Genomic DNA, 25,398 nt, shown 5'->3' with positions numbered 1-25,398 from the left:
TAGAGAAGAACAGAGAGGGTTTCTGTTACAAGATTTGGAATTTGGACAGCTAGAAGTCATGAGCACTTGTGGTTTTGTTGTACTTTTCCAGTCACTTGAAATTATCAAATTATCAACACACAATATGCTGCTTTTAATTCAATGAGATCTAGGAATTTGCTTCAAAACAGCAAATGATTTTAATGCTGAGTCAGTAAGCACTGAGATTCTTGATAGCAGAGGAAGTAAGAGAAAATATTTGACATTATCCAGTCTGCTGGTATTCTTAGTTAGGAGTACTGTAGTAATGTGGGTTGGGTTTTTTGTTTTTTTTGTTTTTCTTTTAAAAATTATTATTAAAAAACCCCATGACCAGATCTGTCTCCTAAATATACTTACTGGTGTTACACAAGAGCCACCAGGTAGACACTGCAGACAATCTTTTCAATAATTTTTAGAGCTGTTTTTCAAAGTTGTATGGGGGAAAATTTTGCTTTTTCATCCTTGTCTCTTTAAGTTGCGTGTGAATGGCACAGGTTTAAAGAGATTTGGCTGAACTACATTGAAACAGAAGTACTCAAGTATCTGGGGGACTGGTAGCTTGTCTGGTAGCTGATTGACAGCCTGAGTGTAGAGGTTTCATCAATTTGAATGTTACAGTGGGGCCCTTATCCTTCAAAGAGAGAGATGAGTGAAGCAAAAGCGGATTAAATTAAAAAAAAAAATAATCTTGAGGTAATTCTGCTTTTAATAACACTTGAAGGAGCTAAGCTAATAAGTTCTCTTCAGTTATCTCTTCCAACTGACCACACTCTTAAGTTGAGGTTTAGATGTGTTGTACTTATGAACTTACATACACTCAAGTAGTGTAAGTGAAAATCTATAGTGTATCCTAACCAAGAAAAAATTTCCTCCCTGTCCCCTTTACGTTTTGCAATAAAAAAAAAAGAGCATTCCTTGATGTGTGTTTCCCTGTGTATTCTTGTTTCTGTTCTAGCTGCTGATGCAAAGGAGAAACAATACTGGATAAATCAGCTTCGATCCTGTGCCAAACATCACAAGGAAGGTAATTCTAAGGTAAATAATTGAGAGAGAATTAATTATTATGTGTTAAGTGGTGTAGGTGAAGAATAGCATGATCTGGATGGTAGAAAGGCTGCCGTAGTAAGTGGGTTGATGTTCACAGGTTTATGAATAGAAGCAGTGAGTTGTCATGCATCACTACCTGGAGCAGGCTTAAGTCAGTTGGGCAATCTTAATAATTTAACATCCTATTATGAAAAATGAATGAAGTGCAGTTCAGATGCTGTCAGTACATGGTTAATTGGGTGGCTAGATTAACAGTTTATTAATAAGTGTCTGTGTGATGTGCTGATAGTATTTATAAGTGTTAACTGATACTAATTTTATTTCATTTTGTAATATTTAATGGTTCTTATAGAAGCTTCATGTAGATGTTAACAGTGGTCAGTCTTTAACTTCTTTAGCAAATCTGAAAGAGGTCATCATATCAATATTTGTAGTATTTATTTCTCTTTAGAAGTGATGTCAGAATTTTTGTTCTTAGGTAAGTATTTTGAAAAGGGTAAAAACTGTTTGCACTTCAAAAATAGTAGAGCGATGGGTTGAGGATGTCCCCTCCCTCTTAAGTAGCAATTGACATGAATCTGTTTAAATGATAATGCACTTTGAAAATGGGAGGTATTAAAAAAAACCTGACCAAAAACCCTAGTAGAAAGAAATTAATACTGTATTTATTTTTGCATGCTTTTGGTGTTAATACTAAGTCACTAAAAAAAAAAATCCTCTTTTTAAAGTACTTCTGTTGATAGCTTTACAAGTGTGAAAAAGGTTGCTTTCCTCATGACTAGTTGTTTACTGTATTTTAAAAAATGCACGTAACTGCAAGAAGAAAGGATCCTTCCCTGCACTGAGATGTTGAAGATATCAGTATTATATTACCCACAGTCAAAAGTTATGATCCTGAGTAACTTTGAAAATCAGTCTTTGAAAAGATGGATGATATTTTGAGGAGGGTGGCATTTGTTGAAGTGTGTGAAATAAGTTTTTTTGGTGTCTTTTTGAGTCATGTGGACTTGTCGGGAAATGGTTATGCTATAATTAAACCCTTTTAGGAGGCAAATAATTACTGGGAAAAGAGCAGAGAATAAAAGGGAAAATGCACAGCCTGAGCTAACGCTGTGAGATGCTTTTTCTTGAATACTTTTATCAGTCCCCTTCCATTTCTGAAACAGAAACATTGGAATGGGGGAAAGTGCTTTCCGTCACTTTTGTTAGTGTTCTGTACAGAAAGAACTCTGTGAAATGAAACTTGAGTACACTGGAGTCTTTTTTTTTTTTTTTTTTTTTTTTTTTTCCTGATGCTGGGAATAGAAAGGGCAAATCAGGGAGGTGCAGTGTTAATAAGTGCTCCATAGTGGCTCAATAGGAAGTATTTCGTAGCTGTTAATAATAATATGAATATGGGAAAGCCTTCAAAAAGAATGAGCTGAAAACAGGTTCAAAGTAAAAGCAGATGAATAAGAACCGAAGATTATTATGGGGTGCTTTGGATAGCAAAAGTGTATATGGCTCTGAAAGGCAAAATGTTATTAGTCTTGACTTAAGTGAGTGGGAGACTGTTAAGTATAAAGGCAGCCACTGTCACAGAAGGTCTAAGATGCAACTTTCTGGAACAAGGAGGACTTAGAATTGGATCATCTCTTTGGGCTCGTTCTTGTAGTCTTGCATAGTGACCTACCACTGCTGTGGCTTTCTTTTGGTTTCTAGGCTTTATCATGGAAGAAAACAAAAGGATTATTGTGCTTATCTGCTCCTAGGAACTTTTATTTTCACAAGATTTGTCTCTTATTTTTCAATAATCTTTTTTCCTTTTTCCCCTCCTGTCTTCTCAGTGCTAGAGTATTACCCGAGGGGCAAATTTTCCTTGACTGTAGCATTGCACATAGTGCTAACTTGGATGTCACCTACAATTAAGCTTTAAAACTTCTCTCTGCTTTTCTCTACAAAAGCAAGGGATCAAAAGCTTTAATGCTATAATGATTAGACTTTGGAGATCAGATAATGGCCACAAAGGAGTGCTGTTTGACAGAAAGCAGTAGTAGGACCAGACACGAGAAGAAAATGCATTTCTCTAACTTCTTTTTTAAAGTTTTCCTTCAAGCTTCTTACTTCAAAACCACTGCCTGGTAGGGCATAAGAGAGGAAAAAACTGCTATTTCTTTGTGCTTTTTTTTTAAATTTCTTCTTTTTCTTTCTCCCATAGATCCAGATACTTTAGTAATTATTAGCATGGAAGTGGAAACATGCTGTTTAAAATCTTTCCAATTTATATAAACCAGCAAATTGCTCTTTTAGCCACCTCATTCTTTCTTTTATTCTAGGGGTGCTAGGGGCTGGAATTCCACACAGAAATCTGTAATGGCACAGAGAATGGTACATGTTTTACTTCATTTTTCATAACTGGGGGTTTGACAAAAATTTGTATTTTTGGATTTTGTTGAAGTAGCCCTTCCATTGGTAGGGCTGTGATGATGTGCCTTGTTATTCTACCTGCAGCAGGGCTGAATCTCTCTTCTCTCACCATACTCCGAGGGCTGTAGTAAGTGATCACTGCTAATTATCTGTCTTTCGTAGTGGTATCCTGAACAGGCAGATGTGTAGATATTTATTTGGTTTAAGCTTGTGGAGTTTGAACAGATTCCAAGCTCTCTGTTGGCTGGTAACAGGTGTGTTTCTGCATCTGGAAAGTTGGAGCCTGAGTGTTTGTTCCCAGCTTCTTAAACTCACCTTTTTTGCAGAAAGAATGAGGCATAAATCTCTAGTTATTCTTTAGGAGCTATGCACTTAAGAAGAAGGTGGGATGGGAAGTGTAAAATATGCAGTGTGAGGTTTATTTTATTTTGTGCAAGTGGGATATAGGTTAACTGGGGAAAAATAATGGGACAATCAGGCAAGCAGTGGGAAGGTAAATTCAGTTAAGTTAACCAATAAAGAATTCTCACCTACAGGTCATTCATACTGGAGAGGGAACACATTTTTAAAATCTTGAATAGATATTATTGGAAGGAGATTCACAGGAAAACAGGATAATGTTTTCTAAAAGCTGGAGCTGTGTCACTATTTCTGTGAAATATTCAGAGAGCATTCTTTCTTCCTGCACTAGATCCAGATCAGCAGCGCTTTCCATTCTTTTTCAGAGATACTGCCTGCTTCAGAATGCTACTGTTTAACTTTGCTGGCATTGCTATCTTTAAATTTTCAGCTGAGGACAGGAGTTGCAGAGGCAATTAAGCAGAGCAGTGATTAAAAAAAATAAAGTTGTATACTGATGACTAAATTTAGTTGTGTCCTAATGAATGGTCCAAAGGTGAGCTATACAGCTAACAAGTGGATGTAACACAAGCTAAGTCTGTCACTTTGCTTTAATTAAATTTTACATCTTAATGATAAAAAAGCAGTAAAAGGATAATGTTCTCTAGCAAATAATTCCCAAGGTGAAAGATAGTCTTAATGTTCTTGGTATTCCCATATAAGTCTCATTTAGCTTAATTACAAACTGCTCAAACTCCACAGAGTGCCAAATCACACTGGTTAGGAAGAAGTCTTATATGCCTGGATAGGATTGGTGCTTTTAAAATCTATTCTAAGTGAATATGATCATGCAAGTTTTAATTAAAGCATTAGTCAAATTGGAATTCAGTGATATAAAATGCTACCAAGAAGCAAGCTTATGCATAGTTTTTGTGATAACTTCCAAAAATAATAGTTTCACACCCATAAATTGTCACAAGCTTGTATGTTCCTCCGTTTTGTATTCTTTTTTTCTTGACTGTTTAATGATGATGTCTTTAAAAGCACTAGTAAAAAAAAAACACATGGGGTTTTATACCAGCTCTTAATTCCAATGTGTCAATCAGTTGCTGGATTGGCATATAACCTTTGTATTTTTCTGTGTGCCTCAGGAAAGTGTCAGGGAACAGGAAACTTCATCTTGTGATGACTTTCAGCTTAGTTCTGTGCTGGAATAAAGAGGTAGATTCCTTTTTGTTCCAGCTCCTGCGTTGGAGCTGCACAAGTGGGCTGCCAAAAATTGGATGGTGTGGTTTCATGTTTCAGCTCAGCTTGTCTGCTGATCCCCTGCAGCTGTAAATGGCAGCCCAGTTCCCTTCCTTCTGCTGCCACGCCTTTTGCTGGCTCTGTCGTGGTTCTGCTTCTATGTTAGCTTGCACGTCAGAAACAGAAAAACTCACATCCTGTTAGAAAGGACTTAGTCACTTGGCCAAGCTCATGGAGGAATCTGATGAGCACTGACGTAGGGGAAGCTGGACTCTGTTTCCATCAGTCCCTGGTGGTACAGCCTTGCTTTCTTCTTTCTCCTGGATGGAGGATGAAATGGATCTGGCCAAAATGTGACTTTTCTGTGATTTCATCTGAGGCTTTGTATTCAACACTGAGCCAACTCTAAGACCACATGTGTCTCGGAGGGACTGACTGTCCTGTACTCTTTCCCTTCGAGCACTGCTCCTGATGCCTGTTGTAACTATCATCCAGCCCTATGGAAAGGCATTTTGGGGACCTAAATCAGCAGAAAATTATGTATTTTTGTCTACATCTCTGTTTGTATTCTCATTTAACTCCCTGGAGTGGCTCTCATTGAGGTCAAATGCACCTGAGAGCTAGCATGGAGAGATGGTGAAAAAAAAAGTCCACACCTGCCCCTTTCAGTGGCAACTACTGTGGCAGTTTTAGCTATGATGTGAAACAGCATCTGTAGTAATGCCTGAAAACTTGAGGTCAACATTTTATCAAATCATTCTGAGGTGGATGTGTAATTTTCCTCTACATCTGGAAGAATGGCTATCATAGATCTTCAGTGGTCCTTCAGTTTTACCTGGTTTCTTCTTGCCTTATTTATAAATGACCACAGAGATACCTTTAAATTTCTAAATGGATTATTTGCATCTCTATGATAACTCTTCCCATAAAGCTAGATTACTGAAAGTCTTTGTGAGTGCTGTTTTGGTTCTTTTATGTACACCAATCCTCTTTTCCTTCTGAGCAAGTTCATCCTGTGCTCCTTTGGTATGCTTGTCTATTTAGATGCCTTCTATAGGTTAGGGATGAGAGAGGAAAAGGATGGTGCTTCTAATTATAATGTGCTTTGCAAATCCTCACAGTGGTGAGGCTGAGAAGGAAGCAGTGCTGGGCTGTAGATACATGTGTGTTTGACATCTTTCTAACTCCCTGCAGAAGCTGTATAAAGATAAGTTACAGCTCTCTGCTTCCAAAACCCTTCTACAGAAATGGAAAAAAAAAATAAATCCATTTAGGACTGAACATGATCTTGCTTAAATGAAAGAAATTATTTTATGATGGAATTATTATCATAGTCTCTTGCTTAAAAGCAGACATGTATTGCCTTACTGAAGATGATGAAGCACTATGATGGTGCTTTACACAAATGTGCAAAGCACATCGTCAAGCTGGTCCCTGAAGTCTTGATGATATGTAGGCTCAGTTATTTGCATTTTAACATTTGTGAATGTTTACTATGGAAATTAAACAGATCTCTGTCCATATTTTTCTCTTTCCAGTGTTTGTTTACTTAGGATGCATTGGAAAAGTAGATGGGAACTAAAATACCAAATGGTGGTGTCTCAAAATCATAATTATTTTCTAATAATGTGTGACTTTCTGTGGCTGTGAAGCTGTGTGCAAGGACTGGTTTTGTTCTATATATATATAGAGGAGTAAAGGAATATTGTTACAGTATTTATTTATTCTGTAGAAAACATCTGTAGCATACTGCCTGTGAAAATTATGATTATCAGCCATAGACAGATATGACAGTTCACTTCAGAAATTAGTTTATTGATCTCTGGAACATTGCATTTATTTTCCAAATGAAACAAAACTGCTTCTGGTAAGTGGTGAAAAACACTTTACCTTCTTTGTGAGCAGGAAGGGCAATCTCCAGAGAGAATGAATCATGAAAACATTAGTGTAGTAGTAGCTTACTGTTCTACAATTATATTATTTTAATTGTTAAGAATTTTGATATACAAATGGAAACATCAGTTGTAGTGGGTTTTTTTATGTTGGACACGGACAGTCTACTAAAATAAAAATCTTAAACCAAATCTGTTAGCTAAACATATTTTAGCTATCTTTAGGTCATTTGGTTGTAATGCATGTTATAAATTAATTTTTTAGAATCTATACTATTATTTTATTAATTTAATTTTATTAGCATGCAAACTGTTTGAGCTCTGGTGAAGTTAGTAAAGAATATTTGTAATGTTTTTGGGATGCTTCAGCCTATGGATTTCTTGACTCATTATTGGCACCATCCATTACTAATTGTTGAAGAGCTTATGTATTCCTTTCATTACACTTTTCAGAGTCTTTTAACTTATTTATTTGCAGACCAGGAAGCAGTAGGTCAAGTTATGATAATAGTCACAGGGGCAAATCAGCCATACCACTGGCACTGGGGTAAGGAGCAGGGGATTAGGAATGAAGATCCATCAGTTACTGTCATAGCTTTGATTTCCTGGGAGGATGACTTTAATGACTGTTATAGTATGATACGTAATAAAAGTGCTTTTAGCTGTGGAAAACATCACATAGGTTTTAAAGTGTTCCACTCTTGTAAAATATTTGATTTTTGTACATCTGTTTATCAATGCAAAAGAGATGCTGCTTGTTCCCAGTGTTTAATCCAAAGAAGTTCTGTGGAAGAGGAGTGAAGTATTTGGCTGGGACATAGGTGTTGACAATGTGTTGTAGAATTCTGAAGTGCATAAGGGGCTGAGTTGTAATTTCTGGAGAGGACTCTTCTGGCAATGGCAGGAAGAAGCTGTCAGAAGAAATTAGCTGCTGCCTCTGTCTTGGATGAAGCAGGCACAGTGCTCTGCTGCTGTTCTTTGTGGCACTCGGGAGTGAAGCACAGCCCCACTTCAGAAGATTTTGCTTGTCTGTAGAAATTGCCTCCTGCAGACATTCACCCACACTTTGTGTGTGAATGCTTCTGGAAGTTTTAAGTTGGAATTTTTGCATTTATCAAGGGGCCGTGCCCAGGGACATCTTCATGGGTAGCCAGGGGTCCTGGTGCTGAGCTCATTTAGGGCTTGTGTGTTACAGATGTCCTCTAAAAAGTAATCCCAAATTAGATGCTAGAGGATTTATGTTGTGAGCTGGTGATTTCTGGCACGTTGGTCAGAAACATTGGGTCACTAGGTGTATGAATGTATAATGTGAACTTATATATGTAGAGTTTTGGGGTTACCTAGTATCCCTGTACCAAGACAGCCTTCCTTGGCACCACCTGCTACTAAAACGATAATATATTTATAATATAAACTATATATATTAATCTTCCTGATTTTTCTCTTGTTTGTACTGATTCCCAAGCAAATAAATATCTGTCCAACAACAAGGCCTGCTTTGAGCTATCATGTGCCTTTGCAAAGCTTAATGAAAAGCCATTTTAAATGCACTGTGGTTCCAGAGACTGTTCATTCTGCCTCAAGCCGCAGTTCAGTATAGTTGATATAGCCCAGTGAGTTGTGATATGAACTGGAGCAAATCTTGCAAGAAAAAAAAAATAAATCTAGGTTAAGAGACTCCTAAAATGATGGAGTTTTCTCTTTCTTGGAAATGTGTTCATTATTTATTTGTGAAACAAAACCATTTGAAAAAATTACAGCTAGCTAGCAGATTTTTTACTAATAGTGCACTCTCAAATTTATGACTCCCAAGCGTAAATGGGGTTCACTGAGAGGTGTATTGTGTTAGGGGACATAATGAGAGAACCAGTGAGGTGTTAACTGCAGTCAAGGTGTCTGTTGTGATCATGCAGTTCACTGTAGTTTCAAACACTGTCTTGAGGAAAAATAACATTGAATTGCCAAATAGTATCAGTGATAGATACTGACTTCGAATGAACATAGTTTTCCATGTGTGCAGGTTAAATGAAATTATTTTGGCAGCTGTTTTTTCTGAAAGCTAACTCTCACCTAGAATTCCTTCCTGATTCTGTAACTTGAAAGAAACACTTCGTGGGGTTTTCCATATTTGTTTTGTGTTACTTTTTGTTATTTACAGATCTATAACATCCCCTCCACCAAAAAATTAAAACATAATAAAACTTCACTTCTCACAGAATGTTGTTTTCTTTCAAGCAAAACTAATGGCTAAACTCACTGTTTTACATTGTTGCTGCTTATCTGAGTTTTAGGATCGGTTTAGTTATATGAAGGTAGTTGTGTATTTTTAATGTCATGATACTAGAATAGTTTTGATTTTCAAAAGATTTAATTCTAAAAATAAAGCAGCTTATTCAACTGGAAGGGAAATTGATCTTATGCTGCAAAAAAATGAAATGAGCCTGTTGTTTCTTTACCCTAAATTTAGTTTAGAAGTTTTCTGAGGCTAGTCAGTTTAAAAAAAGAAGCATCAGTAAATGTATTCTGCTACTTTACACTAGGGATAGCCTTTTTCTGTGAAACCTCTATTTAAGAAAGGAAATTCAATCACATCCATCTTCCCTCATCCCCTTCCTTCTCTCAAATACCTTTTCCTCTGGCTCTTATTTTAGTTGTAGTTATGTCTAAGCAATTCTTTTTCAAATGGAAGATGAATTAAAAACCTGGCAACCTTCTGTGCCCTTGTGAGAAATTCCACCCCCTGTCTTTTTTTCTTTTTTCCTTAGGGTCAAGTCCTGTTTTATATGCAACTGTGAATTATCAGCCAGGATGGATAGTTTTGAATGTCTGATTCTGCGAATGCCTATTCTTATAATCCTATTTGTCATGGTAGTAAAGAATATATTTGTTGCAAAACTGCATTCAGACCACCATTCTTAGAAGTGTTTGTAAATGTAAATCCAGATGAGTGGAATAATGCTTATTTCTCTGAGTACAGAAATATGCATGCTGGGAATGTGATAACCCTGTTTTTAAACCTTCAAATGCCTCCAAGAGTTGGACTTCTGGTTTTGTCTGGGGGTAGCAAAGGGATCATGTTACTTATTTCACTCTTCCCTCTTGGCAGTGCCAAGTAGTCTGCCTTGTCATTTACAGTCAGTAAATGGTAATGTGATGCCTGACTATTATTCCAGTCCTAGCAGGAACCTGTCCACGTTGGATTAAAAGTCTTTTAATGAAGTTAACTCAGAATTGCAAAGTTCGACCTATAAGGGATATGGAGAGAGATTATACCCAAGAAATATTTTTTTGCACTTGGCAGCTGACTCCAAGGTAGTACCCCACGTTGGTGGCAACTGTCTCAGCAGTGTTGAAGGCTTCCATCCTTACCTGAGTGGGGTTTGTAGGAGAGGTGAAATGCTATTTCACCCATAGAGCTGTATGTTTACCTTGCTTTCTTAAAGAGCTACTAAATGTCACTCTCTGAAGTGGTTTGTCTTCCATTAGGTAAGAGTTACTCTGTCTCAGTTTTAACATTACAGATGCAATCCACAATTCAAACAGAAAGGAAAACCTTTCACATTGCAGTTTTATATTTCATGGTGCTTTAGTGCACAGCTGAGCTTGACTGAGAGCTGATGTCCTAAAGACCCTCAGGAAAACCTGGGCTTGAGGGCTGCAGAAAATAAACCAAGATGACAACACTGACAAATGGTTAAATAACACAGAAAGAATGTTCAGACTGTATGTTAAGAGCATTCACACTACAGATACCGTGGCCTTTATTGTAACTAGATTTTATTTCAAACTTACTCCAAAATGTAGTGACTCTTAAAGCCATGTTTTGTTTTGAATGTTAATTTTTTTAATTAGTGCATGGAGAAGTGTTACCAAAATTGCAACTCCTCTGATGTTGAAAACAGCACTGCATTATTTCGGAAGGTCATCAGGTTTAAGCATTAAGATCTTTTTTCTTCCATACTGTTCAGAACAGTTTGGTGACATATAGGTCAGTGGCTTCATAAAAATAGTTCTGTTGGCATACTTATTACTTTGTCTTCAGAATCCTTCCTAATTTTTCCTAGAAATTGTAGTTGTAAGAACTTAGCAGCTTGCTGGTATATGTATGAACTTGTGAAGATTTTTGTGAAGACCAATTGCAGACAATCCAAGAAACAAAGATGATAACCACAGTGTTTCCCAGAAGATCCCTGCAGAGCTATGCAGGTGGTTCAGAAAGAAAAAATAAATCCTGAGAGCAGTTATACCTTCAGAGCTAGGTTTGTGAGAGAAGAAGATCAGCACAAACCTGAACTATAAATTATTTACTTAGATAGAGGTTGCTAATACCAACATGCCCTTGCTTGTTCTAGAGCACTTCCTCCTCTCGAAGTAGAAGCTCATCTCTGCTGCCACCTGGGACAGCTAATTCTGCATCTCCTGCTAGCCAGAAACATACAAATCAAAGTGGGTCAGCTGTTGTAACCATCACACATCACAAATCGCCTGCAGCTGCTCGAAGAGCAAAGAGCCAGCGTTCTGGTCAACTCCATGAAGTCAGAGAGGTAAGAGAGAAAAATCTGCTGTTTTGCTACAACTTCTAAATGCTTATTTTGCTTTAGAATAAGTGATCAAGTCTGACGAGTTGGCAGTTCTCTATGTTTCTAACTTGTTTTTGACTGATTTATTTTGATTCCCTCGCTGAGCAAAAGAGGTTCTGGTTCAGCTTAAATCTTGTCCATACAGGTCTTTTTTTGCTAGTGTTAAAATTTGTGTGCATGTGCTTAAAAGAACTAAGTTTGCCACAGCTGCCAAACTTTGCAGTGGTGCTGCTGTGCTTGAGGAACTTCTTTTTTAAGCTGCATTGAGTAAAACCTATCAGATTAGAAAGAGAGCCCTGAAGCATTTAAATATAACTAGAAAAAACCCCAAACTTTAATAAGTTTGAATGAATGTGAGAGAAGTAACAGCTCCCCAAACTCAGCAGTTTCTTTCTTAAGGCTGTAGTCTTCAGTTTGTTGTCAAGTTTCTGTTGCTGGCCTTGTGATGGAAGAATGCCTTGTCAGTGTTAAACACATGAAAAGCAAACAAGAAAGTATGTTTCTTTCAAAGTATGTTCACCAGGATTTAAGAAGTATAGCTTGTATGCTGATTTAAGTCTGTATTCCAGACAACAAAAATACTGCAGGATTTTAACCTTAAATATTATGTCAGACTTGCACAGAACTTGCCTTCATCTTTCTTTCATCCATTGTTATTTTTTCTTTGTCTGAATTTCTTGCTGTTCTCTAATAGTGCCTTTGTAGATCCCCCTATCACCTCTTCTACCAAAGACAAGGCTGTTGGCAGCCTTGCTGCTTAAAAGCATTCTTTTATCACATGCTTTTAAAATGTCTACCCCTATTCTTCAAGTTGTAGTCTCAAGAGTCTCCTTTTAAGATTAAGCTCCCTAAATATTTTATAATATTTTATAAACGGAGGCCTTTTGTATTAAGAATTTGAATAAATTCTTAGTGTGTGCACACAGTGAAGACTTAAATTACATATCCTGATGAAGAATGCTTGTTTTTATATTTATCCTAGTGACATTAAAAGCAAAAGAACTTGCTTTGTATCCCCTATTGTATTAATGGTCATACCTTGCTCTGAAGAGCCTACTGGCTGAATGTTACATGGGTTTTCTTCGCATTACAGAAAACACACATCTCTTTGTTTTTCAAGAGAATATCTTGTCTTTGTCTACACATCATCTGCCCTGAGTTGCTTCTACCTTACTAAGTTTATTTCCTGTCTAAGGCTTAATTTAGAGTCCACCTTAAATGTATTAGTAAAATAAACAGCAGGAGCTATTGCACTTCTGTCAAATGAAACTGAGTAGGGCTGGAAGGAATTTAGAGAATTAGTTCAGATCATTGTAACTTGGGAAGGGAAAATGTCAACAGATTTAAAGAACTGAACTTGTGAAGGAAAAAAATAAATACAATACAATACAGGTATCATCCCTGCAGAAAATGCCTCAGGGTTGCTGACTCATTTTTTTTTGCACCATATTGCAATGTGACATCATTCCAAAAAGTTAAATATTACAGGGCTTTAATCTGTAATCATGGAAGATAATTATTTTGCTGTGTTTGATGTGAGAGCTACATCAGTTGCAGTACCGTAGCCTGTGAGAACAACTTATAGGGCTGCAATAAAAAAATCTTAGACACTGAACATATGGTACTGCTTGAAGTTTAATAGGAGTGTGTTTTTCAGGGAGGGGAAATGATGCTAAAATAGTGAATGCAATAAACTTGGGTATATGCTGCCTGTTTTTTCAGGGAATATTCTTGTTCCCCGTATGAGTCAAGGGGATGTACTGCTAGATGTACCTTCTTGTGTTAAATTCATGAGAAGGAGGTCCTTTGTTTTGTGGAGTGACTTTCACAAAAGTGTGCTTAAATCTCTTCTAGTCTTTTTCTATTATTATATATATTATTATTTATTATTATTATTTGAATTGAGGAGAAATAGGAACAATAAGAAAGAAATAGGACAATAAAATGTGCAAATGTACAATAAAAGTACAATAAGCAAGAATTAATTTCTTCAACACCTGAATTTTTGCTTTTTATTTGCAAGTTTTTTGGTATGATTTGGATGAAAGGAAGAGACAGCAAAGGGACTATGGACCTGTGTTAGTGTTCCCCTTATAGAATGAAGTAATTGAAGCTTGATATGCAAATAAGCTTTTTAAAATTATTTTTTATTTTTTAAATTTTTTTTTGTAACAATGTTATGGTCATACTACGGTATTATATACAAAATCTGTGAGAAAAAGGAATGCTGCAAAAGGGACATCCTTTACTTGGGACATATGGTCTTCAGTAGCTTGGACAGCATCCCTGGGAATTACTGAACTTGAAATTGCTATTCAATTCTGGACCAGTTTTTCTTGATTTGGCTGTGTTATTTGGAAACAGTGAAGCATATCTGCATGTTGCAGAAATTTACTTCTCTATTTGACATAATGCAATGATATTGGTTGTTCTTTTTTGCCTTTTTTTTCCTTTCATAGGAAGTATAAACAATATGTCGTTTCCTTCTGTTGTTTGTTCTTCTGGCTAATTTAATGTTATTACTCTTTTACTCTTTAGGACATGCAAAATTCTGTAAAGGTAGCAAAAGAAACTTGTCCATACCAGTTTATATAATATATGAAAGCTAAAATTCACCATGTGTTTACTTGGGAGAACTGATCTGCTATGTCTTCTATTCTACTCAGATTTATTTGAGGTCTCACCTGTTTGTTTGGGCATAACTTATGATTTAAGGGTTTCTTTCTATTTCTTAGTTAGTGATTTTATGCTGTGTGGTCATGAGAATGAATTCTGTTTTTTGAACTATACATATTGTTAGCCTCTTAGGAACGTGTGATAAGAGTTGTACTTGCAGAATTCCTTAGTGCAGGTGGTTAAAGTTAACTGGAACAGAAAGTCAAGTGGCCACATCACACTTCATATTAAATTTTATCTATTACTGAACTAAATAATAGTGGCACACATCATCTTGGAATGTTGTTCCTTTTGGCAGAGGATATCTGACTATTTTATGACCTCTGCCAGTGTTACCATTGTTGTTAAAGAACAAATAATTGTTAAATGTGACCATTTTGTACTAATTTACATGAATTATTTACTGAAATTTACAGAAATTAAATGGAATTAACCAGGAGTTGTCTAGAGAAATTTTTTTTTCCATTTCTTAAAAAAGTCACTAAGGGGAATTTCTAATTCATTTGAAATGTGGTGTTTATGACAGCTGTTGATACTATACAGTGGTCCTGTCGTCAGCTTGTGTTTCTGAACATCTGATATGGTGAGATCCAAATGTCATGGGGCCTCTACCAGAGTGATACCTATTTTTTATGCCAGTAGGCAGTTCCAGTATTTGGAAAGGACTGCTTTTTGGTAAGATGACAATCCTGATGCTGCTTGCATATCCTTTGCCATTTATAAACGTGGTTACCATTTGATTCCTGCAGGAATTATACAGCTATCTGATAGTTCTTTCCTTCTGCCTGACATTGTAGGAAAATCTAGGACTTGCATACAGGGCTGTGTGGATTGAACTTTCCTGCCATTTTGTGGGGCTGCAACTGTCAAATTTTGTGCTTACTCAGAGAAAAAGATGATTCTAAAACATTTTGGGGATTTCAAAGGAGAATTGTATGTCTTCAGGTCACTGTAATATTTGGATAGCAAAACTAGGAACTGTGATTAACAACTGTGAAAAAGGATGCTGTTGTGTGTGAACTGTTTATTCAGTTACAGAATTGTAGCACTGCACAGGTAGCATTGCAGGTGAGGAAGTGCTGGAGTTATTCAGGGAAGCATTCAGACTTGCAGGACGTTCACATGTGAACACAGAGCTAAGCTCTGAGTATGCAAACTTCGTAATCTGCTTAAGCTGTAAATTAAATGATAATGAAACAATTTTTGTTTCATGCCAAATTTTACTTTTCAGTTTTGAAGAAGTAAAATTTTACTTATTTCAATTTTCACAGAAAGTGTTTCACTTTTGCAAATAAATGTATCCTATTTTCTGTTCGTTTGGACAAATAATATGGTGGTACAGTGAGTGGCAGTTTTGGAAAGAAAAGAGAGAGAACACAGAATAGAAGCCTTGGTTAGTTAAGGATCTCAATTTTTTTCTGTACTTGTATTTAAAATGTCTTCCTCCCAGTCCCCCACTATACATAATAAAGGTAATTTGATCAACTTTAATCAGGTGCATCATATCATAAACAGAATATGTAATCTATAACTATAGATGGATGCTGGTCAGAAAATAAGAAATGTTTCTTAATAGGCTCGATCTTAGTACTGCCACATCTATACTTTATGTATTGTATGGTACTTTAATTTGTTTGTAAAAAATCACTGTCACAGTTTTTTCATTTTAATTAGCAGGGTGTGGAAAACAGGTACTCATGTTACCACATTAAAACAGAATGAAGAAGTGCTTGCAAAAAACCCAAACCAGAACCATAGCTGTTTCCCACAAAACAGTGATTTCTTCCTGGCTAGTGGTAGTGAACAGAAGATGACAGAAAACCTCTGGGTCTGCTGAAGTAAATATTAAGGGAATGAGGCCTTAAGTCTTAATTCAGCTATTGATACTTGTGTGGCATAGAACATACTCATGTAATTTATACTACAGCTATTACTGTTTAACCATGCTTAGAAACTCTTTTTGAATTGAGAAGGATTGTAATATAAATTTGTGTTACAGTTACCTTTAACAGCTTAATTGCAGTGGAGGTGGCTAATATTGAAATAATTGCTCCCAGCTGTGTTTTAAAAGGGGCCGTTATAATTTGTTTAGGGGCATTAAACTTGTTACAGTATAAACCAGTTTCAAAACTAGTAGGAGGGCTAAAAAGGGGCAGCTGCAGGTGGTGTCATTGAACTTTCTTCTGAATTTGTATTGGCCCCACTTCTAGAAATGTGTTCCTCCTACAGTAAGAAGATATGAGTGCAAGAATGCAGAATTGTTCTGGCTGCTCAGCAATATTAGTTCAGCTGCCATCCATATCCTTATAGACAAAAAGTAAATTTAGAGCAAAAAGAACAGATTAAATTATTTGGTGTCTCCTGTGGCATTTTCTTTGGAAGCTATTTAACTTGCCCATAGAAGGCTCATCTCCTGTGTCTGTTTATTCTACCTTAAGTTGGTGCAGCAAAGATCAATAAAACCATGTCTCCTCAAGAGATAAATGGGATTCTTAAATCTCTGGGAGTGTCAGTCTAGTATCTTCCTCAGCAGTAAATGTGCATGTGCTTATGAAATATATTCAATAAATAGCATTAACTGTCACACTTTGGGGATGAGGAAATGTAAATTATTCTAATACTATAAACCAATAATTATAAAATCACTTAAACATGAGTTGAATGCTCTCTGAATCTTTACCTTGTCTTTGCAGTATCTCTGAGGTCACTAAGAGCACACAAATTACACTTAACTAAAAACCACCCTTCTCTGTGCACTTTATTTTATATTCATGCAAAGGTTGAATCATCCTGGATTCCAGATACCCAGGCAGGGAGAATTAAGGTTGCTATGGGAATCGTAGAGCAAATGTTCTACTAAAATTACACTGATTGTCCATGCAGGTTGTGTTGAGTGAACTTGGCTCATTATTTCCAATTCTTCCTACCTCCCTAACTTCCCAAATACTTAAGATGCATAGGTGGCTTCTTTTCATGTTTTGTTTTGTTTTTCTTTTAATCCCGAAGTTTAGGAGTAATAGAGTATGAGCAAATACTGTAATATTCATTCATTTAATGGGTGGCAATTTATAAATTTGGGATAATACAGTGCATATGATCGCTAAATTCAGAGACTGCTGCATCATTTGTTTTCTTAAGCAGTTGCAGAGAAGCGAAGATGACTTTTTGCAGTTATTAAAATATATCATTAAATTTTAACTAAATGGCAGGTTCCCAAAGGAGCTTGAGAGGTCAGATTTGAAGGGAGTTTAATCTCCAGCATCTGTATGCCTTCAAAACCATCCATAAGGCAGAATTCAACTGTTCTGTTTTGTATCATAGAATGACTTGGGCTGGAAGGGACCAAAATCATCTAGTTCAATGCTCCTGCATGGGCAGAGACATCTCCCATTAGACCAGGTTGCTCAAAGCCCCATCCAACCTTCCCTTGAACATAGGATGTGTATACCAGCACAGTGTATCATAGACTTACCTACAGTTTTGAAGGCTACAAGGCTGTTTTCTTTCACAATTAAAGCACAAATACTGCAATACTTTTAATTTAGTGTTTGAAAATGAAGCTTTAAAGAAAACGTACTTCAGTAAATCTTTTCTCTTATGAAGGTATCACATCTCCTGGCTCCTTATTTAGTGGCCTTGCTTTCAAGTGTGGGTTTCTGGGTGTCTGGCTGGTGCAGCAGTGATTTCTTGCCTTGAGTGTGGCAAGGTGCACTTACCAACCTTCTGCAACTGTTTATAATGCTTTTCACTGCTTCCAAGATACACAGGCTATTTTGTTAACCCACACTTAAATATGACATTTAAATTAAGTAGAAGATATTTTTCAATGTTCTCAATGGTAGTAAATGACAATGTAGTATTAGGTGGCTAGCCAAGCTTCAAATATTAAGTACAGAAAGTAATTATATAAATGCCCTCCAGGAGCAAGTAAGCATAGAAGTGGCTGATATATTTTAAACATACCATTCAGTTTACCTCATCACACATGTTTATTGAGGGACTTTCCACTCCTTGTGTAACACTGAAAGTGCTGCATGCTAAAATAAGAAATACAGGAAACACTTCAATTTTACAAAAAATAGGAATAGCAAACACTATAGCTTTCATCAGTTATTTAACAAAGACCTGATCTATAGCAGCTTTTTCACATGTTCTTACTGTGATCTCCATCTCTAATGCTTGGTTTTCAAGTTTGAATGCTTTGCATGTGTTACACACAAGATCTTTCTAAGCAGCTGCTTACCTGCTTTGTGGTTGCAATTCTGGTTTCTGGCAATATGTTTTTAGAAGATAGCTAATGCACTGCTGGCTAGCAACGTCATCTGGCAAGCTAAACTGAACTATACCTGCCTAAATTTGACATACACTTTTATGTAGCTTTGTACTGTAGGTATTAGATGTATACCTGTAGTTGCTTAATTATTTTAATTTTCTGTTATGCTTCATGTATTTCCTTCTTGATCCAGAAACAGTATTAGCTACTTGCATGTTCCTCTGATGATTACCTTCTGTGATCTGAGGTGGCTGCTTGCAGTTTTTCTCCCAGAGATCCCCAGTTATCCAGTTGCAGTTTTCTTGATAGGTTTAGGCCAGCAGACACAAAGCACGTAGATTTGTGGGAAACTTGCTATGTGAATGCAGTTCATTCATATTACAGTAAAACTGACTGCTCCAAATCACTGTGTAGTGTACATTGAATCTCTTCAGTTCTATGAAGTTAATGATGTCAATTTAAACCAGCTGATGGTCAGCTCTGGGACATGGGGTGAAGTTCAAAGGAGTGGAGTTGGAATGCTTTGTCACAGATATTAAGGTTTGTATGATTCAAAGCTCAGGAATGGCATAATTAGCCTTGATAGTGACAGTTCATGCTTTTCAGAAAACATGAGGTGAATTCACTGTAATATGGGGAAGTAACAAGTACTTTGATTCAAACTGAAGGTCATTCCAGTGTATACCGCACACCTAAGAGTTGCTTAAAAGATGGAAAAAAAATTTGATTGTATGCTCAGACACTACAAGTAAGGGAAGAGGAGTAAAAGGAAGTGTAGATGTTGTTGGGAAAGCCAAAAACCCCTCAAAGTGTCTACCAAAAATTTGAATAAGTCCTATATGAGACGTTGGAATACTGCTATGAATGTCTGTATTGTGTGTTTATATATTCCTAGAAGAAATGGAATAATTTAAAGAAAAAAAATTACATTTTCTTGCAACATGAATTCTGAGAGAAACCTCCTTATCCTTGAAGCTACAAATGAAATGTGTAATTTATTTTCAGTGCAACATGGCCTTTTCTCTTTTGAAAGCTGATTTCTTGCAAAGTAAAAACAGACAAAGAGGTTTTATCAATAGTATGCTATATTGTGGTAAATTAAAAATTTCTGTGGATCCTGATGTTGACTTAATGACTAGCAACCTTTTAGGTGCTCTTTTGAAATCTTAAAATTCACAAATATGTCTTAATTGCTGATATTCAAAATATGCTTTTTGGGTGTGTGCTATAGTTTTTTACTCACCAAAGTGATCCTTCTGAAATACTAAAGAAAAACTGCTGCTAAGAAAAGCACAAACAATAATGTTTCTGTATGAGCAATGTTTAATCTTTAAAACTAATGACTTTTCCTTGCAGATTTTAGGTGATTTTTATAACAAAATGTGTAAGAATACTGTCCCTTAAGATATTTTTATATGCTGTGTTCTCAATGCTGCACTCTCTGTTTTAAAATACAAGTGTTCTTCCTGTTTGGCTGGATGGCAGCCAGTTGCTGTCCAAGATTTCCTTGAACTTGCCAGCTCCTCCTTTTTCCTTCTCTAATTTTTGATGCTGGATCACTGGAAGCATCTCAAGGTGGGGGAAGCAACCCCGGCAGCCATTGCCTTCTTTTTTGTCTTTTCTCCTCCATGATTTTATCTCAAGATCCCAACACCTGGAGTCCAGGATCTCCTGGAGTTGTATTTTGATAGTAAATGGTAAGTTTCAGTAGGTGACTATTATTGGATATGCTTAATATAGCAGCTTTCATGGCAAATGCTGAAGAAGAGACCTCTTGATGGGGGAACCTAGCACTTTCTAGTGGTGTTTTGGAACAGTCCTTATACTGGTAGCAAATGTCATGTATTACCTACAAGTGTGTGGAGTATCCACAGGGAGCTCTGCTCCAGCAGGCAAAAAAGAAAAATATCATGTCTTCTGCAATGAACCCTGGTGCACTAACATCTCCCTTCAGAGGCAAAATGACTAGTACTAGATTGATACTGATTATTTTGCAGAAAATGTGTAGCTCACTCACTCTGATTTGTGGGGAAAAGTAGTGCTTATTGCTACAGTTTGTCTGTATCGTGCTCTTTCACTTGAGTGTGTATTATGGCAGCTAAAAAACCTAAAAAGCTTTAATTTCTCACCTAAAGACATCTGACGTAGCTCCATGAAATACTCTAAAAATACTTGATGGTATCAGAGGAATTTTATTTTCCTCATCTGTTTTAGTACTTTGGTTTGCTTGTAAAACTTTCACACAGAAAAGGACCTGAAGCTTATGTCAGTTTGCAAGGCAAAACATTTCTCCCCTTCACATCTTAAGCAGGAAGAAGGGATTCTCAGAATAACTTCAAATTTTGGGAGGATGACAAGAAAAAGTGTTGTTTTCTTGTTTTTGTTTTTCATCCATAAAATGTAAAGCCATTCAAGGGAAGCTGAATATCTCAGGGTATTGATTAAGATTAAAAGCATTCTCTACTTTAGAAAATCCAAGATCGTCTGTCCGCTAAAACATCCTCTAGCAAGACTGGAAATTTTTGTTCCAGTCTCTCTCCGTGACACAAGGTCTTTTTTCTAATTCCTCTTCTGGCCCTCTCCCAGTTTCCTTTTTGTCTTTTAGTAACTCATTTCTCAGATGAGGAGAAGGACAGACTGAATACAGAAATAATGCACCTAACCTTAAGGCTGGAATTTTGATCATAACAAAGCATGGTAAGGAGTCTTCCTGAGGTAGCGAAGGGAAGAGTCTGATTTTCTTTGGCCTAATGCTGGTGATCTGTGTTGCTGAGATTTCTGGAGGCATTCTCAGGGATCCTGCCAGAACTGCTAAATCCTCTCTACTAACTAGCATATGAGCTAGTGAACCTCTTTCTTGTGTCTGTTTGACTGATGCAGAGTTTTCTAGAGACTTACTGTGGACATTCTGACAGACAGGCAGAATGGGAATATTTGCATTCAAATCCAAAGTGTCTGCATGAAGTCCTAGAGAATGCTGACAGTTACATCTGTCATAATATTCTTTGGTATTTGAAAAGAGATTGGCTAAGTATATTCTGTCTTTTATTCTTCTGACCAGAGAACTGCTTTTGTAAAACAGGTAGTTAGGTCAGGTCCGTAACTTGTGAGCTTCTGCCTGTTTCAAAGCACTGCAAGAAAGGAGCATCTTCCTCCTGTATTCCTGAGTTGCAACAGACTGAGTATTTCTTGGGAAGGTAGGTTATTTTTCTTCCTCTGGTACTGGAAGAGAATGCTGAAGGCTTCCAGACCCATCTACAAACATGACCCTTTTCCACTTTTTCCTCCTTCCCCTAAATCCAGCAATCTTACAAGCTAAAGCAATAGTAAGCAGACCTACAAAGTACAGAGAGATGGTTGTAGCTGTGCAACCAATAGCAAGGGAGATTGGAGGTGTGACTAGTGGGCTACTGGATAGTAGACATAAAAAGTCTGTAGTCCATCAAATAATTAATGAATGCTGTCTTCACAAAATAGAATGATACTATGTAGTAAAGATATGCAACGTGTCTAAGTTACAGAATTTAAAGATACATGAATTGATTGTGTAAAGAATAGAGCATAGGATCATGCCTACTACATGAATAAATTTACTAGACAATTTAAAAAGTGTGTGACAGGAGTTGGTAAAGAACAGCTGCTCCCTGGAGTGTGAATCCTGTGCTGAGGTCCCTGCAGAGCTCAAAGCCTGCAGGTGCTGATGGTGACCAGTGGAAGAGCAGCAGCATCCATGAAAGCAGCAGATTGGAAAGAGTAGCTGAGAACAGGAAAAAAATTGTGCCAGACTGCTTCCTGCACACATTATTTTCTCCTCGTTGTCTTAGACTTGGCTTTTAGAATCAGTCCTAATGGCATTTCCTCCTCTGTACTGTAAGGTTTTTCTGGCAAGGGAACCACCTTGCAGAGCATGCCCTAAGAAGGCATGGAACAAAGAGACAAAACAAAATCCCAAAGGAAATATTGTTTTGTTAGACAAGAGGATGAAGGTATTTAACAACTTGTCTTTTGGTTGTTCCTTTAACAAAGATTATGAGGTTAGGGAAAAGAGAACACAATAGTGGATGGGGCACAGGGGGAGCTCATTTTCATTCTCAGAGTAAAGAAATAGAATTGTGAAAGAAGAGGCAAGACCTGAAAAGAGGAAGAAATTTGCCCTGGTGATTACTGCCATCCTGATTGTCAGAGGTATAGTTCTGTTTGTTCTATCACTTTTTGTAGCTCTGTCTGCAAATTACATGCCAAGTGAAAATTAATTTGCTCCTTTGAAGCTTCATTGATAGGATGTATGAGTCTAAGCCTTAATAACTATTATATAACTAGTCATTCCAATTTTACTGTTCATTGTTTGCTTCTTTAAAATAATTGAGGTCAAGCTAGCTGCTACCCTGAGGTGACACTAATGGAGAATTGTGTGCTTATTCTCTGTTATGGGAGGGAAGCATTAATCAAGAAAGGACAACTGATATGAATGTCATTATCTGGTTCTGTTGTTCCAAGATGCTTACAGAATATCTCACTTGGTGTTCTAGGATCTTTTCTTAAAATACTTTTTCTCATTAGCATAGTAATGGTCATGGAGGCTCCTGTGGATCTTCATGCAAATCAAAGCTTTGTGTGTAGAATTCCTTTCTCTCTGCAGCTCAAGGAGAGGTCCTTTCTGGTCAAAAGTTCTGTTTCTATTGTAAGCAAAGTGGACAGATGTGCTACTTGTGGTACCTAAGCACCTTTATGGTCATCTAGTATTGCAAATGTTTCTATGTTAGATACTTATAAAACTGAAATGCAAAATTTGAGGTTTGGTTCAGGGTCTATATTGCAGTACTTGTAGCAGCAACTTCTGTGTTAAGCTCTTTCATTTAAGTTTTATGCTGTAATTTTGGCTTCCCAGCTTGCATTCTATTGATGGAATCCCATTAAAAGAAATCTGTGGACATGACTTTACTTGAAGAAAAGAGAGAAGCCTATAAATCCTTACTAGAAAATTTCTTTTGTCAAGTAGTAAGATGCATGTAGCAAGTGACCTTGAGTAGTATGAGAATGCTTTTCAGAAAATAAGCCAAGGCAGAAGTTTTCTTGCTCTGCAGTGGTTAGGTGTAAGTGCTTAACTCAATAATGGGCTACATTGGGTAAAAAGAAAACAAACCAAACAACAAAAACTTCAACTGCACTTTCAGAAGTTTCCTCAACCTGACAGAATTCTCAATTGGAGAAGTATACCTTTTGAGCTGGTAATTAACAATACTTACAGTAGCTTTTTGCATGTGTGCTTATGCTCTTTCCTTTTTCAGAATAAATAGTTGAAAGTGGGAAAGATGCATGGGAAATTGTGAACTTGAGCTGAATTGGTAGCTATTGTGTACAATTAATGACTGGTATGATTGCTTTGGTGGCATTGGAGGTCCAAGTGTCTATGCTTTACATTTTGATATATACTTGGTGCTTGTGTGTGTATATATATCTATTACTGCCACATATATTGGTTGTCTTTTTTAATTTTTACCATATGACATTTTGTATTGTGTTTGATGATTGCAAGAGGAGTCTTTGCTCATGGTCAGAATTGGTGAATATGTTAGGTTTACATGGCAACCCAGTGTATTTGGTTTACAATATATGTATTTGGTGTACAATAGCTTAGAACATTTTTATTTTTTGTGTGTGGACTTTCTTCTCTTCTGTCATTCATCTGCTTTTGCTTTTAAGAAAAGCAGTGCTTCATATTAAGGAAAATAAAAAACAGCCCCTCCAAAAAGCTTCACCCAAAACAAAACACAATCCCCCCTGTGGTATATGCATGTTTAACCATGAGAACCAAGGTCCTGACTCATACCATGACTTACTCTAGGGTGGTTTGTGAAGCTGATCTCTCCCTGTGTCCTTTCCCAGTGTCTTCTGAAATGTTTTTCTTTTGGTGCTATTGTCTATAAGCAAGTAACTAATATTTCCAGAAAGTGTGTATATGTGTGCATGATAGAGATACCACATTTTCATGTAATACCTCAATTATTAAAAAAGCCTCAGTCAAACCAACCAAACAAAAAAGCTCCAAAAAATTGAGGAAGCAAGCTGGCTATTTCCCATCCTTTGAAGGTTGGGCAACAAGGGCAACTTGGCTCAGGGTCTGTAAGAAAGGATCCGTGTTGCATTTCAATTACTATTTAAATATCTAAAGCTTATCCCACACAGCTGTGCATTTTTATGGATGCTTTGTTTTTCCTATAAGCACTGTGTTGTTTATTTTCTCCTGGTTTTAATAATTGTTTTCAACTTACATGCAGTCAGTAATGGAAAGGATTTAAAAATAAAAATCATTGCATTAAATCTTTCAGAGGAATTGCTTAGAGATGAGTAGGCAGACAATGTGCTGCTGGTGGCAGTGAGCAGGGAATACTACAGCAGCAAAAAAGAGTTATTAACTGATGGAGCTGAATGTCTCTTTGAATGATTGCTAACACATCACAAAGGAGCTCAACCATACAATTTTTCCGTGGGTTCTCAGCACTAAAAGAGTATTTTTCCTTTTTCTCTGAAGTGTTCTGAATTTTTTGCTACAGAGTATCTTAGCGCCTACTATAAAAGGATTCAATATGTGTGAAGATCAAAACCAGAAAAGGAAAATGCAGTGTTAAAAATTAAATTGCTCATGTATGTATCTGAGTGTGGCTGGAGATGTGTGAAGATCCTTCTTTGGGTTTTGTGTTCTAAAAGAAGGACAGGAAGATCTGAAGTATTTAAATTGTTATATATAAAGACAGGATTGGTGATGGTGCTTATTTCCTTGGCCCCTTCCAGATGGCTTTTATGACAAAGGGAGAATATCTGCTTGCTCTTTGAGGTAATGATGGCTGATGTCGTTCTTCCTTTGCTTCAGGGAGCTTGAAATGACTGTCTTGGAAGATGCCCCTGAGACATCTGTGGA

The 25,398-nt window shown here is 36.8% G+C and overlaps 1 protein-coding gene across 2 annotated transcripts in view; it reads left to right on the top strand.

Annotated features, from left to right (window-relative positions):
• OSBPL10 (oxysterol binding protein like 10) overlaps positions 1-25,398 on the top strand; it is a 116,694-nt gene that overhangs the window by 37,882 nt on the left and 53,414 nt on the right. For both annotated transcript variants that reach the window (XM_030445542.1, XM_030445541.1), the window contains exons 3-4: positions 977-1,056; positions 11,303-11,494. In XM_030445542.1, the coding sequence (XP_030301402.1) occupies positions 977-1,056; positions 11,303-11,494 (272 nt within the window). The remainder of the gene's footprint in view (positions 1-976; positions 1,057-11,302; positions 11,495-25,398) is intronic.

Source organism: Calypte anna, chromosome 2 (genome assembly GCF_003957555.1).
Source record: "Calypte anna isolate BGI_N300 chromosome 2, bCalAnn1_v1.p, whole genome shotgun sequence".
NCBI classification, from domain to species: Eukaryota; Metazoa; Chordata; class Aves; order Apodiformes; family Trochilidae; genus Calypte; species Calypte anna.
The sequence above is the reverse complement of the archived record's forward strand: the minus strand, read 5'-3'. Positions and strand labels throughout refer to the sequence as shown.